Here is a 13,568-nt window from a genome sequence, read left to right on the forward strand (position 1 = left end):
AGAAAAAGATGCATCTACCCCATTATTTTATCAGTTTTCAGCCCCACTCAAAGGCCCAACCTTTGGTACTTTTCCGCAGGCGGGGCTCGGGTCTGACGTCACGCCAAGAGACAGCCCCGTGGCGTGGCATTTGTTAAGCGCGTGCTCTCCAGCGTCATTGCTAGCTCGAGCTTTTATATTAAAGTAGCGTAACCTTAAAGGGCTGTACGGACGCAGAAACGTGCCACATCGATTGCTTTTGCAATATCCACAACCAACGGCTCTGAATTTACCTTAAATATGTCTACAATCGTCCACTGTCAAACAGATCAGGTAAGACTGCCATGGAGAATTGATGGATAACGTGTGAAGCTTTGAGTCTCGTGCGTTCCCTGGTTTAGGTCTTTCACATGACGATGGCTGTTTTGCGTTAACGTTACATGTGTTGCCACTTATATGTGTGTATTAATTGATGCGATTACCTTAATGATGCTCTGCAACCTTCTAATAATGTCTAACTTTATTGATATTGATTATATAAAATACTCGCATGGGTTTAATGTGTGAACTGTGTGCTCCAAACGGATATTTAACCGTTATCGGTATCCAATAATATACATAGACGGCACAATTTCAATGTAGTACGATGTAAATAAACAGCCCGGGTTTAATATAACGTTAATGCAATATATACTAAGAACATCGATTGTCCATGTCTGATAATGACGTTTATAATACATTGAATCGTAGCAAAATGCATCTTTATACCATCGTGTCAAAATTCCTTGGAGGGAAAACAAATACGACTTTGTATAAATGAGTGAAAACCAGCACGGTACGATTTTTCAAGGTTAATGGTTGCCGTTGTGTTTCGTTGAAAGCAGTGTTCGTGGATTTTGACGCAGATCGTCCGTTTTATCCTCTAACAGATGTTTTGTAAGAAGTGAGAAAAATATCGGCCAGGTCCCACTGACCTAGTTTGGGATTTTACATTAGATTTTGGCGAGGGGTAGAGATCCTTCTTCTGATGATGATGCAAGCCTCATTGTGCGGGAAAAGTGGCACGTCTTCGATGTGTATTGATGGACTCATGACTTGGCCAATAGCAGCGCTCGGATTAGAATTGCTGGCCAATCAGCATTCGCGGAATGTGTTGGGGCGGTCACAAATTCATTAAATCCATTTCGCATCGCCGTTTAACGTAATATATCTCGTACCTTGATTTTTTTTTATTCTTGCCTTGATGCTCATGTCTATTATTTAGAAATTATAACATATGATTTTAAAACCTTGATTTATATTTAAGGGCATTTTCAAAAAATCACTTTCTTGCTTGACATTGCCTTATTTTATGTGCTACATTCCTCTCTACATATGAACCTAACACTCACATGCGATCATATCTGTTCGGTCCCAACTCGTACAACAAAATGCATCACATTTACGCTTTGTATCATACACATGAAATCTCCAGGATGTAATTTCACTTACCTAGAAGCTGTTTCTGTTTCACAATAGACACATCGACCTATAGGTGACATAATCGCATAGCCCAGAGCTTCATTTGTCAGGGAAATGTGTTTAGCAAATGACAAACTCATCAATCTTTGACCTTTGCTCGTGTACTTTCATTATTTGTAAAACAAAATCATAGATGCTGTTTTCTGATGTTGGCAAAGACTTTGGACACATTTGTAACGTTTTGCGAAGATTGCAGAAAGCCAATACATGGTCTCTTGTCCCTTTTTTGGGATCACTGCTCCGCTATGTACATATCATTAACTACATCACTCTGCTTCTGTTGCATGCTGTGATTATTGAGAATCATCTAAAGACGTTTAACATGATAAAATGTCATCGATTCTGACATTCTGATCCTGACATTTCTTTGTTGATCCATGTGAATAAATCTGTGCGCTCTCCGTTTGATTTTTTTCTTCTGCCCATAGTAAAGGATTATTCCATTTTCCACAGTGTTCTCATGCGGGAGGTCATGTGTGTTGCTTTGTTAGTTCAATTTATAAAATGTGTTCTCCCATTTAAAATTTGAGATAAGAACAGCATTCTGTAATAGCTAAAGCTTTAAATGCTTTGTCCCTCTTGATTTTGATATAGTTCAGAGAGCAGCTAAAAATATTCTAAGAATATAAAAAAACACATTCTGAAAAGAAATTATCGTGATAATGTTAAAAAATTACGTAATAATTTTTTATCCCATCATTTTAATAAGGAGTTTCATTTTTTTCATTACATAACAGGCTCTGACATAGCCTCAGTCTGTGGGTTTATGCTGTATTGGAAAGTGCAGTCTGTACTCCGTTAGACAGAGAAACACACGTTTTTCCAAATGTTATATAAACTTCGTATTATACATTTTCACAGTTATTGTTTTACAGTCTTTCGCAATTGTGTTTGGTTGGATCAAAACATTATTTCTTAGTTTTAAAATGCACCTGCGCTGTTTCCTCACCCACTGCCCTTTCTATTCTTTTAATGTAGATTCATACATTTATCATTTATGCAAAGGCCTTGAATAGCTCAAAGGTACACAAGGGAATTTGCTGATTTAATAAGAACTGAATGTTAGACCTTATTAGTTGCCCTAGATGGCCGAGACTCAACTGGCAGGCTCCGAGCATGCTGTGCAACAATGCCAAGGTCACGGCAAGGGTTTCCAGGGAACACATGTATTGATAAGATAAACACTTCTAATACATTTAAAAAGGCCTTGGATAAATAAACGTAAATGCTTGGAAGGGTGTAAACATGTGACACTGAGTAATGTACTTTCACAGATATCCCTGTGACTTGCAAAAGCTGAGTCTTATGACATACTGAAACAATTTCATACGCATACTGCCATTGGTCGTGGGTTAGATATAGTGTAGCTGTTAGATCAATTTAGGATTCCATGCAAGGATCCTCTTCAAATTCTTTTTGGCCTTAAGCGATACAATAAATTGTTGGTCAATCTGGGTTATCTGTTTAGGATGGCTACAAAGTTAAAGGGATAGTTCAGCTAAAAACTCAAATTTGCCGTTTATTTACTTGCCCTCAGGCCATCCGAGATGTAGGTGACATATTCTTGAGTAGAACCATAAAGAAGAATGTTCAGTAAATCCGCAGCACTCTCTGCTTCATATAATGGGAGTCTATGGGGTCCACCTGTCTAAGAGTTCCTAAAGCACAAAATTCTGCTCCTGGCGAAATGTTGTCGTTTTGTGAAGAAAATCATTTGATATTTTTATAAAACTGAACGTCATTTTTAATAATATTAGCCATAATGTGCAGCCGCTGCACATGATCGCAATCTTCTTCTGTAGTATTTGGTGGCGGATGGCGTAACAGCGCCTGGTACGTTTAGCGCCACCTGCAGAAAGGGAGTGTTGAGGCTCTACAGTATGGCTTATATTATTAAAAATGATGTTAAAATATATGAAAATATCCAGCGAGTCACTTCATGAAACGTCCACATGTCGCCAGGAGCCGCTTTTTGAAATTATTTGCTTTAGGAACTCTTAGAACCGCGGACCGCATATACTCCCATTATATGAAGCAGAGAGGGCTGCGGATTTACCAAACAATCTTCTTTATGGTTCTACTCAAAAAAAAGTCACCTACATCTTGGATGGCCTGAGGGTGAGTAAATAAACGGAAAATTTGAGTTTTTGGCTGAACTATCCCTTTAATAGAACAACTGTTGCTGTGTGTTGCCCCCTCTCTTTTGTCTGCTGTCAGACCCACGCTAACTTTCTGAGCATGCTGTTAACTGCATGCCAGAGGGTATTAAAAGAATAGCACACACAAAACCCTCTTTCAATGTGTTTTTCCATCACTCCACATTTCAATGTGTCTTTTCTTTGTAACATTGTCTCTTGTCAATAATTGCATAAAGATGTTCTGGTTGACAGCACACAATAGAGTCTAGTCGACCAACCGCATTGACTATTGTCTGGCCTCTGGTTAACATGATCAGTTCCTGATTCCTCTCCAGGTTGACCATTCGCTCTCAGATTAAGGCCACCAGCTTGATGGATTGGTGGACAATTGAGACTTGCCGTAATAGTGTTATGCGTAAAATTAACGTGTTAAGGTTTCCATAAACCTAGACCGGTTAGAGCAAGTAATGCTGGGTGGATTACTGAAAAGCCACCACTGTCCATCTTGAAATGTGTGGCTGAACTGTGAGAGTGGAAAAACACCAGCAGGTTTTTTTATGTAAAGCGTGGGAATTCCACACACTGAATCTTGTTTGTTTTCATTTCGTTTTTTCGTCCCCACACAGCTGTCATCTCATTGTGGGAAGGTGATAAATCCATCAAAATTCCTCCGTGATTTGTTGGCTTTGTGACCATCCTCCACCCTTAAAGTGGGCCATCTGCTGGCTGAAAGAGACCTGTGGAAAATTACAGAAGCGTATGGGTGTGTCAGCCATGTGGTTAGCGGGAGGAGGATGGAGGGAATTTTTATGCTGGGGTTATGAAAAGGCGAGCAGGACTGACCGCAGGAGAGGTGATGGAAGGGTTGAAGTGTGCATCAAGACGAAGCTTCCGACTTATGTTTGCTTAAGCTTGGATTAATTTGAACGCTGTGTGCTGCAGGAGTAAGCGCTCATCATGGATGAGACACGTGTTTAGCTCTATAAATCATCAATACCTTAAAGCCGAGACGGTCTCGCTGGTAGCCTTTTTGCCCTTGAGCTGTGATTGTTGTTTATATTACGTCACGGTTAGTTGTTTGATTGGGTTGTGGGTCATTGATGTGATCATTGTTCCAGAGATAATGCGCTGTCATCGTAACCCCTTGTTTGTTTGTTTGTCTTGCAGGTTATAATGCACAATCAACACAGAAAAGGTTTGAGTCTATAGCCAACGGGACACCCGAGGACTTGATTGCAGTCACTCTAAGCCTGAGAGTTTGAGTCACCTCTGCCCCCCTTGCCGTGCCCGCTGGCATTGCCTTTAACACCACAACGTAGTGAAGGAAGACCTAGGCACTCCCATTCCTGGCTCAGCTTCACTTGTGCTTTTTACAGCTTTTTGAAAACTATCTCCAAGACGTACGTCATTTAGTATTAAGTAAGCACATTATTTATACATGCTTGTTGTTTGGAGCGTATAGGTTGGATTTGTAGTGATGCAGACTGAATGCTTTATGACCAGCTCCATATCATGTGTATTTATGCTGAGCCACACTTAAAAGATCAGGGTGTTTTGACGTATCCAACTCACACATGCCTTATGTTTCACTTTTACAAAGGCTTAATTTCCAAAACAAGCAAAAATGATTCCCAACGGATATTTGATATTTGAGGACGAAAGTTTCCTGGATTCCACCGTGGCCAAGATGAACGCCCTTAGAAAGAACGGCCAGTTCTGTGATGTGAGACTTCAGGTAACATGCACTTTTTTAACGTTATTCTCTGTTGTAATAGATGTGCCGTGGGTGTTGATCACTGTTGAAACGTGAGGCAGGGAAGAGTTTGGTTCATCAGACGCAGCTCCTGGAATTTCAAATGGCCTTATGCCAAGTGACATTTTTTACCAGACAAAATAAAACTCTTTATATTCTGAATGTTTCAAAGGCTCAAAGGAAGCGTTTAGATATTGTAGTTCCATTACAGATAGGGCTGCACGATATTGAAAAAAACGTACATTGCGATATTTTTTTCTTCTGCGATATATATTGCGATGTGTAGAAGTACAGAACTGCTTGGAACCCTTCGCATATGGTGTAACACTGGCAAACGCATCCGGAATAGTTTTTTGCTTTGGACGGCAATCAGATCTGGCTTTGCACTCGTCATACAGAGCTCTGTGGTGCCGACTTAAATGATCAAACAAATTAGTTGTGTTTCCGCGTGTTGTGCACGGCACTCCCGACAAAGTACCTGTTTTTGGTCAACATCATCCTTTCTGTAGCCAAAATATTTCCAAATAATTGACGATGCGCTTCTTTTTGCGACCAAGTCGTCCATTTCGGTGCTTTTCTCCCGTTCCTCGCTCATTTCGTCATGCGCACGCATGCAAAGGCTGCGTGTCAAAAACGTGAAGCAACAACATGTGCTTTGTAAAAAAAAAAAGCACCCATAATTCAGAATTCATTACTTTATATCAGGCAAATATAGAAAAAAATTTTTCCCTGCATAGCACCTTGTGCGATGTGACTATTGCGCATGCGTACATCGCGATATCGATGCTAAAACGATATATCGTGCAGCCTTAATTACAGATGTAGTTTTTGCTTGACAAAGTATAAAATTAACAAACTCCTCAGAAACCTAACAAACCCATAGAATACCATTTGGAGTTTAGTTAGTTTAGCCCAGGTCAACTAGCGAAACTAAATCTAGTTTTTCAAGCTTTTCAGTTTGCAATTTTGTAAATGGAACGTACCTTTGTCATGGTGTCATCATAGAGATGGGTTAACCTTTGCCCTTTAACCCTTGCAGGTATGTGGTCATGAGTTGATGGCTCATCGGGCTGTGCTGGCCTGCTGCAGTCCATACCTGTTTGAGATCTTTAACAGTGACCTGGAGCCTCATGGCATCTCCCATGTGAAGTTTGAAGATTTGGACCCTGAGGCTGTGGAGATCCTTCTTAACTATGCTTACACTGCCCAGTAAGAGATAAATACACAAGATATAGAAACACAAGTTACAGGAAGCCAAAGAGATATGTTACTGACCAGTATGCCAATGTTGCTCTCTGCAGGTTAAAGGCAGATAAGGAGCTTGTTAAAGAGGTTTACTCTGCTGCTAAACGACTCAAAATGGACCGTGTGAAGCAGGTAGGACTTGCATTTTCTACCAGTCATTGTGCATGTGTTTTACTTGATATACAGCCCTTGCTGACTTGTTTGAACTTTCTTGCAGATCTGTGGTGACTACCTTCTCTCCAAGATGGATTCCCAGAGTGCCATCTCCTATCGCAATTTTGCCAGCTGCATGGGAGATGCACGTTTGCTGAACAAGATTGACAGCTATATCCAGGAGCATCTTCTGGAGATGTCTGAGCAAGAGGATTTCCTCAAGCTCCCACGCCTTAAGGTTAGAGCTTAACGTCTTTGATCATCTGCTGTGGTGGGTTAAAACCCTGTTTTAGGAAGACCCCCAACAGAACGTGTTTTAGATGTTCAGTTATCGGACACACCAGTTCAGTTGTCAACCAAGCAGGCGATGAGTTGATTCAACAGGAGGGTTATCTAAACATTTAGGGGCTCTTCAGAAACCGGAGCCACCAACCTACTAGCTCTAGTATTTTTTCTTCGGTTTGACTAATGCATTTGTGGTAAACATCATATTCATTTTGTGTTTATAGTTGGAGGTGATGCTGGAAGATAACCTGTCCTTGCCTAGCAATGGAAAGCTTTACTCGAAGGTGATTGGCTGGGTTCAGCGCAGCCTGTGGGAAAACGGCGAACCGCTGGAGCGACTGATGGAGGAGGTCAGTAGTGCCCTCCGCTGTGAGCTCTGCTCTCCTTTCCCTCCCCTTTCCCCTCGTATTTCATCCCATTCACAGATTTAACAGGTCCGCTCACACCAGCCATCCTAACGGTAGAGGTCGGTCGGTTTTGTTCTCTCTGCCTTCCATATTTTTTGTTTCCTCTCCCCGTCACTCGCAAATCACCCCGGGTTTTTAAGTATATACATTTAGGTACAGAACGGGGCTCTTACACCCTCTGCACAGGCGAGTGGTTAGTCCAGGTGAGCAGAACTTAAAGCCTCCTGATTGCTCAGCGCTGTACAGAAGCCGTTCTGTTTGAAACACTCGCAGAGAGTGAATTGGCATGTTGCCTTCTCAGTGATATCTCTCTTTTTTTAAGCAGGTGTATGAGTTTGTATTTGTGCTCTGGGAACCAGCACTAACAGTTCTTCCTCCCCGCTGATTTATCTCTCCTTAGGTTTATTAGAGCAAACATCAGCAAGATTCTCACAAGACTGAAGAAAACCAAGACTGGGGCCTTCCAGGGTAAAGAGTCAATGAAAAGAATGCAAATTACAAAAAGAGGGAACCGTGGTGGGACAAGCGCTAGGCTCTCATCTGCTAATAAAATGCACTAACAACAGTACACTTACCTAAATTGACACTTGGGAATAACTATCCGAACACTGCAAATTCCCTATTTAGGACCCATAGAGGGGCCTTCTGCCGAACTCTCCAAAATCACATTTTAATGTAGTTATGTAAGTACATATCCCTTTTATTTAAAATTCATGAATTATGAAGAAGAGACAGACTTTATATTTACACCACTATAAGTTTCCAGATTATGTTCAAATGAAAGAATGGAAGTAAGCCATCGTCCTTTAAAGGCTTTGTGACCGCACCTTCAGTGTGTTAAAGGAAGTGGAAACTGATTGAAGCTTGATGACTCTTCTAAAATCGGTTCCTTGTTTCATTTATTTTCAGCCATATTCCCACTAGGTACGGACACGTACAGTATACTTTAAAGTTACAGTAATGGAAACTCAATATAAGATGAACTTTACACATAAAAGTGACCCATTTTTAATTTGATTGATCGAGGCGTTATTTTAAGCAGTGCATTGCAATTTATGCCAACACATTTTTTGGACAAACATTTAGACATGATGCAAAGACTTTCTAACAAGATTCCATACACATATTGACAGAGCCAATACCCAAATACCCCAAAATCTTATTTCCATTCTCTAAGCATTCACTGAAGTTTTATTTATTGAGTTTATTTAATGGCTTGTTTCAAAATTTTTGTATTTTTCCTTTGTTTCGAAATGACTTCTTTAAGCTTATACGTGAGCCAAGAGCATTTTTCAAATCGAGCTGTTAAATGTCAAAACGGCTCACCCAGAGTTTGTGTGATGACGTCTGACTTGACTAACCTCCTCAGCTGTGAAGATGGCAGCAGAATGACAGCTAAATGCGTTGACGCCGCTTGTTTTTTCTTATTTCCTTCTCCAAACTGACAATTGAAGTTTCCTGCGATCCTTTGTGGTGAACTGTATTGTGATCCCGAATCTGCAATTTACAGAGCAAACATTGGCCAGAAGGGCTGAAGAACTTTTGAAATATCCCCATCCAGAATCCGATGCTGAAGCGACAGTATGTTCTGTTCTTAAAGAAGCTTTTTCACCAGCGCCTTGCAGATCGGCGGCGAAGAAGTGGAACGGCACCCCTCTTCTTAACCTTCCTTTTCCCACGTAATTGGGTGCTCTGTTGTCATGGAAGACAGCCACATGGGTTCTATTGTCGCTGTGTGTTTTGCAGGTGCAAACGCTGTACTATTCGGCTGATCACAAGCTGCTCGATGGGAGCCTGCTTGACGGGCAGGCTGAGGTGTTCGGCACTGAGGATGACCACATCCAGTTTGTGCAGGTACACAACCAGCGCCGAGCTCTTCTCAGGCTGGACCGCAGCAGGTCGTAGTAAACTCAGACCTGCTTTTGAGATTTAAGTTTAGTTCTGGCCAAGGAGCTTCTTTGTTGTGCTGGGCTGGTGAGCCAGACATGATGGGTGTTTGACCTCAGCCTAGTGTGTGTTTGTGTGTGATTGAGTGGAACTATGGACTGCTTATAGTGTGGCTTTCCATTGGGTTAGATTACCAATACATTAGTTTAATCTGATGCAGCCATCAGAACTGGTAAAATGCTGAGTTGGGCATACACCTAGTCTGGGTTTGTGTGAGGTTGTATTTGTGTGGACCATGGGCACGGAGTCTGTAGCTGCACTGTGCCTTTGCAGAAGAAGCCCCCACGTGAGAATGTACACCGACAGCTGAGCACCAGCTCCTCTGGCAGCCTCTCCCCTGGCTCCACCAAACATCCCTGCAAGCAAGAATGGAAATACATCGCTTCGGAGAAGACCACCAGTACGTCTGCACACCTTCAGATCATAAAAATGTGTTTAAAGTTGGCACAAATGTTCACAATTGATCACATGCTTACTTTTCTCCTTTTAGACCACACGTACCTGTGTCTGGCTGTGTTGAATGGCGTGCTGTGTGTGATCTTTCTACATGGACGCAGCAGTCCTCAGGCCTCGCCCTCGGCCACCCCTTGTCTAACCAAAAGCATGAGCTTTGACAGTCAGGCTCTGGAGGAAGAGCCGGATAAGCTGCTGGCACCCATGCACTATGCTCGCTCAGGCCTGGGCACTGCTGCTTTGAACGGTCGACTCATTGCTGCAGGTCAGTGGGTAGACACATTTGTCCCAAGAGGGTTCTCAGAGTATCTCTTATTACTTTGAGAAGAACATGTTCTAAAAGATGATCTCGTACTTAGGTGGTTACAACCGTGAAGAATGCCTGAGGACTGTGGAATGTTACGACCTGAACACTGACAGCTGGACATTCCTCGCCCCGATGAGGACTCCGCGTGCGAGATTTCAGATGGCAGTGCTCATGGTTTGTACATACAGTTAAATGTATACCTAGGGATAGACTAGTTCTCAGCCTGTGAAGTGCTAAGAATTGTTCTGTTGTGTTTTTAACCAATCAGGGTCAGCTTTACGTGATGGGCGGGTCCAATGGCCATTCTGACGAATTGAGTTGTGGGGAGACTTACAACCCAAACACCGACGAGTGGACTCAAGTGCCAGAGCTCAGAACTAACCGCTGCAATGCAGGTAAGGAGGATAAGACGCTCTCAAGTCTTCAAACCATAACAATGTAGGTTTAGATAGTTCTGATGGATGTTTGACTTTGCGCAGGTGTCTGCTCTTTGAGCAACAAGCTGTATGTCGTTGGAGGATCAGATCCGTGCGGACAGAAAGGCCTGAAGAACTGTGATGTTTTTGACCCTGTCAGCAAGGCCTGGACCAGCTGTGCCCCATTCAACATCAGTAAGTCAACATTCAAAATATCCCTAAATACACTAGAACAGAGTGGTTATGGGCATTGGCGTACAGTGGGGAATACATTGTTAAAAAGGCAGATGGATCTGTTCTCAACATGAACGTCGCTTTCATAGGGAGGCATCAAGCTGCCGTGTGCGAGTTGGAAGGATTCATGTACGTGATTGGAGGAGCAGAGTCGTGGAACTGCCTGAATAGTGTGGAGCGCTACAATCCAGAAAACAACACCTGGACCCTTGTTGCTCCGATGAACATAGCCCGCAGAGGAGCCGGAGTGGCCGTCCATGAAGGTAAGCGGAGCAAAAGACAACAATTCATATCACAGGGCATTTACAGAGTGTTGAGTGCTTTATCAATAGTGACCCATGTCTGTTCTCTCAGGTAAACTCTATGTGGTGGGGGGCTTTGATGGCTCTCATGCCCTGCGTTGCGTTGAAATTTACGATCCTGCCCGAAACGAATGGAGGATGCTGGGTAGCATGAACTCGCCACGCAGCAATGCCGGCGCGACCATGCTCGATGACATCATCTACGCCATCGGTGGCTTTGACGGAAACGACTTCCTCAATACATTCGAGGCCTACAACCCTAAAACAGACGAATGGAGCCCATGTGCAGATGCATTCACCAATTCCTAAGAGCCGGGCTGGGGAAACTGGGCGGGTGGGAGGGGGGCACTCACTCAAACTAACAGGCTTAGTGACGTAATCGTGCTTTGTGATGTCCTTGATGTATGCGAGCGGGCGGGTTTACGAGGGTGCGAGGGGTGGGATGGGGTCTCATGGGGGTCTGCATTGAAGTCACCCATGAGGCTGACTTTTCTTACAGTGTTTGGGTGGGGGTGGTCAGTTGGGGGTTGCTGAAAGCAACATTAAGCCTTTGCATATTGCATACTTTATTTTTTTTGTGTTGTATATATTGTTTAGTTTCATTTTTCTTTCCTGTTTTATGAAGAATGCCAACATTTATTACACATCAAGTGTACCTTTTTGAATTGAGTGCTTTGGAATATTTTTACTTTCGGGGGAAGTTTTAGCATCTCTGATGTAAAGACAGGATCGATTGGCTTAACCTATTTAAGGAAGTGACTTTGGTTGAATTAGTTTTTCTTTGTCATCCAACCATGATGCTGATTACTGTAACCAATCTTTAAAGATGGCCTTTTTTATATTTTTGATACACTGCTATGTAACCAATAGATGGATTAGATTGCAGATGCACAACACCTGTGAGGTAATAAACTTTAATCAGTGCCAGTTTAGTATATGCATATTCAACCATGCTTCAATGCTTTTTAGATAATTTGTTTGTTTTTTGACAGATTCACCCAAGTGAGAAAAGGCTTGTTTCTTGATACCTTTTCTAAAATATCTTGTTTTTCTTTAATTTGGATGAGTTCTTTTGGCTCCAAGGATTTGTTTTCTCATTAAACTAAATTGGGATAAATCTCTATCACATTTGTTACTATGAGCTGATATTTCCTTACTAATAAACCATTCAACCTGTCAAAATCATGTCTGTTTTTTCATTTATCTAGAAACGATGTATTCAGTGGAGTCTGACATTTTAACATTTAATCTCTTAAACCTAATTCTGGTGGGATTAATTTGGGGGTTAACGTTACGTTATCTTGGTAGGATTACATTAGGGTTTAGTTATAAATGGGTTTAAATGGGAAGAGGTGAAGGCAAAGTCTAGGTCATGTTTTCTGGAAGAAACCACTTGAAAGTGTAACAGCAAGCGAAGCAATTTGACTTTAAAGTTGATTTCAAGATAGTCAAACTACATCAAATTAGCCAGCGATGCTACATGATGTAGTTTGCTCCAAAATTTAACCTGTCAGATATTAAAAATGACTGTGCTGGATTAAATAAACCAATTACTAGCGTAGTCGTAATCTGATAGGGAGTCCACATTGTGCACAACACCGGCATGCCAGGCCGCTAAATTACAGCCTTGGACAAGTAGTGTCTACTGACCTTTCAGGTTACAGCTGTGATTTAGACAGCTGACAAAAGGACTGTTAAAAACAAGTGCTTCATCAATAAACGTAATCAGATATATTCTGTATATTACATTCAAAATTCTTGTCTGTAACTGAATTAAAAATTAATCGAGAAAAAAACCCTTAAATTTCTAATCATGGTCCATGTCCTCGATTACCCATATGAATTTATGTATCACACATCACCGAGTGTCGATCTAATCTCCTTGCGGATCACATTCCCGTTCCCATAATCCTGTAAAGCCTCTTAAATAGTGATGTCACAGTACAAACCAGAAACCCAGATTAACATCCTCAGATACGTGTGACAAAAAAGGACATATACATGTCATTAACAATGTACTGTTTTAATCAAAATGCAAACAGCCGTAAAGAAAATATATAACTTTTCTATTCACACTTTAATACAAAAAAAAAAATTACAAGTCAAAACGTAAAAAATCATTCTTGCATATCTGAATAGGCCCATGTTTACAATCTAAGGTGAGGAGTATTTAATATCTTTTGCATTTTCTCCCCACACTGATTCACACAATAGATTCAGCTCCTTTTTAAAGAAACTGTAAATGATTAGGAATGAAACAAGAGAATATTCAACAAAGGAACAGATATAATTTATGGTGCTGAGGTTTATATGCTGGGATTGCATCATCAGCAGTAGCAGAATGAAAAGCTCTGAACAGAACAAACAGAGAAACAATATCAAGATAGTTTCCTGAGTGACGCCCAGGAAAGCAGATTTTGACATGTAA

At 41.6% G+C, this 13,568-nt stretch overlaps 1 protein-coding gene across 1 annotated transcript; it reads left to right on the forward strand.

Annotated features, from left to right (window-relative positions):
- The first annotated feature begins 155 nt into the window (after positions 1-155).
- On the forward strand, positions 156-12,325 carry ivns1abpa (influenza virus NS1A binding protein a). Its single transcript, XM_056764166.1, has 15 exons — positions 156-312; positions 4,806-5,057; positions 5,239-5,373; positions 6,431-6,600; positions 6,693-6,768; positions 6,854-7,027; positions 7,299-7,424; positions 9,228-9,335; positions 9,702-9,828; positions 9,919-10,146; positions 10,241-10,362; positions 10,457-10,583; positions 10,668-10,799; positions 10,928-11,101; positions 11,193-12,325. The coding sequence occupies exons 3-15, from the start codon at positions 5,263-5,265 to the stop codon at positions 11,447-11,449; spliced, it is 1,932 nt and encodes a 643-aa protein (XP_056620144.1). The 5' UTR covers positions 156-312; positions 4,806-5,057; positions 5,239-5,262; the 3' UTR covers positions 11,450-12,325.
- The last annotated feature ends 1,243 nt before the right edge of the window (positions 12,326-13,568 follow it).

Source organism: Triplophysa dalaica, chromosome 13, assembly GCF_015846415.1.
Source record: "Triplophysa dalaica isolate WHDGS20190420 chromosome 13, ASM1584641v1, whole genome shotgun sequence".
Classification (NCBI taxonomy): Eukaryota; Metazoa; Chordata; class Actinopteri; order Cypriniformes; family Nemacheilidae; genus Triplophysa; species Triplophysa dalaica.

Coding starts and splice junctions, on each gene's coding strand:
- ivns1abpa (XM_056764166.1), top strand. CDS start 5,263: ATGATTCCCAACGGATATTTGATATTTGAGGACGAAAGTTTCCTGGAT. Junction 6,601..6,692: donor AACTATGCTTACACTGCCCA/GTAAGAGATAAA, acceptor TGCTCTCTGCAG/GTTAAAGGCAGATAAGGAGC. Junction 7,028..7,298: donor TCAAGCTCCCACGCCTTAAG/GTTAGAGCTTAA, acceptor TTGTGTTTATAG/TTGGAGGTGATGCTGGAAGA.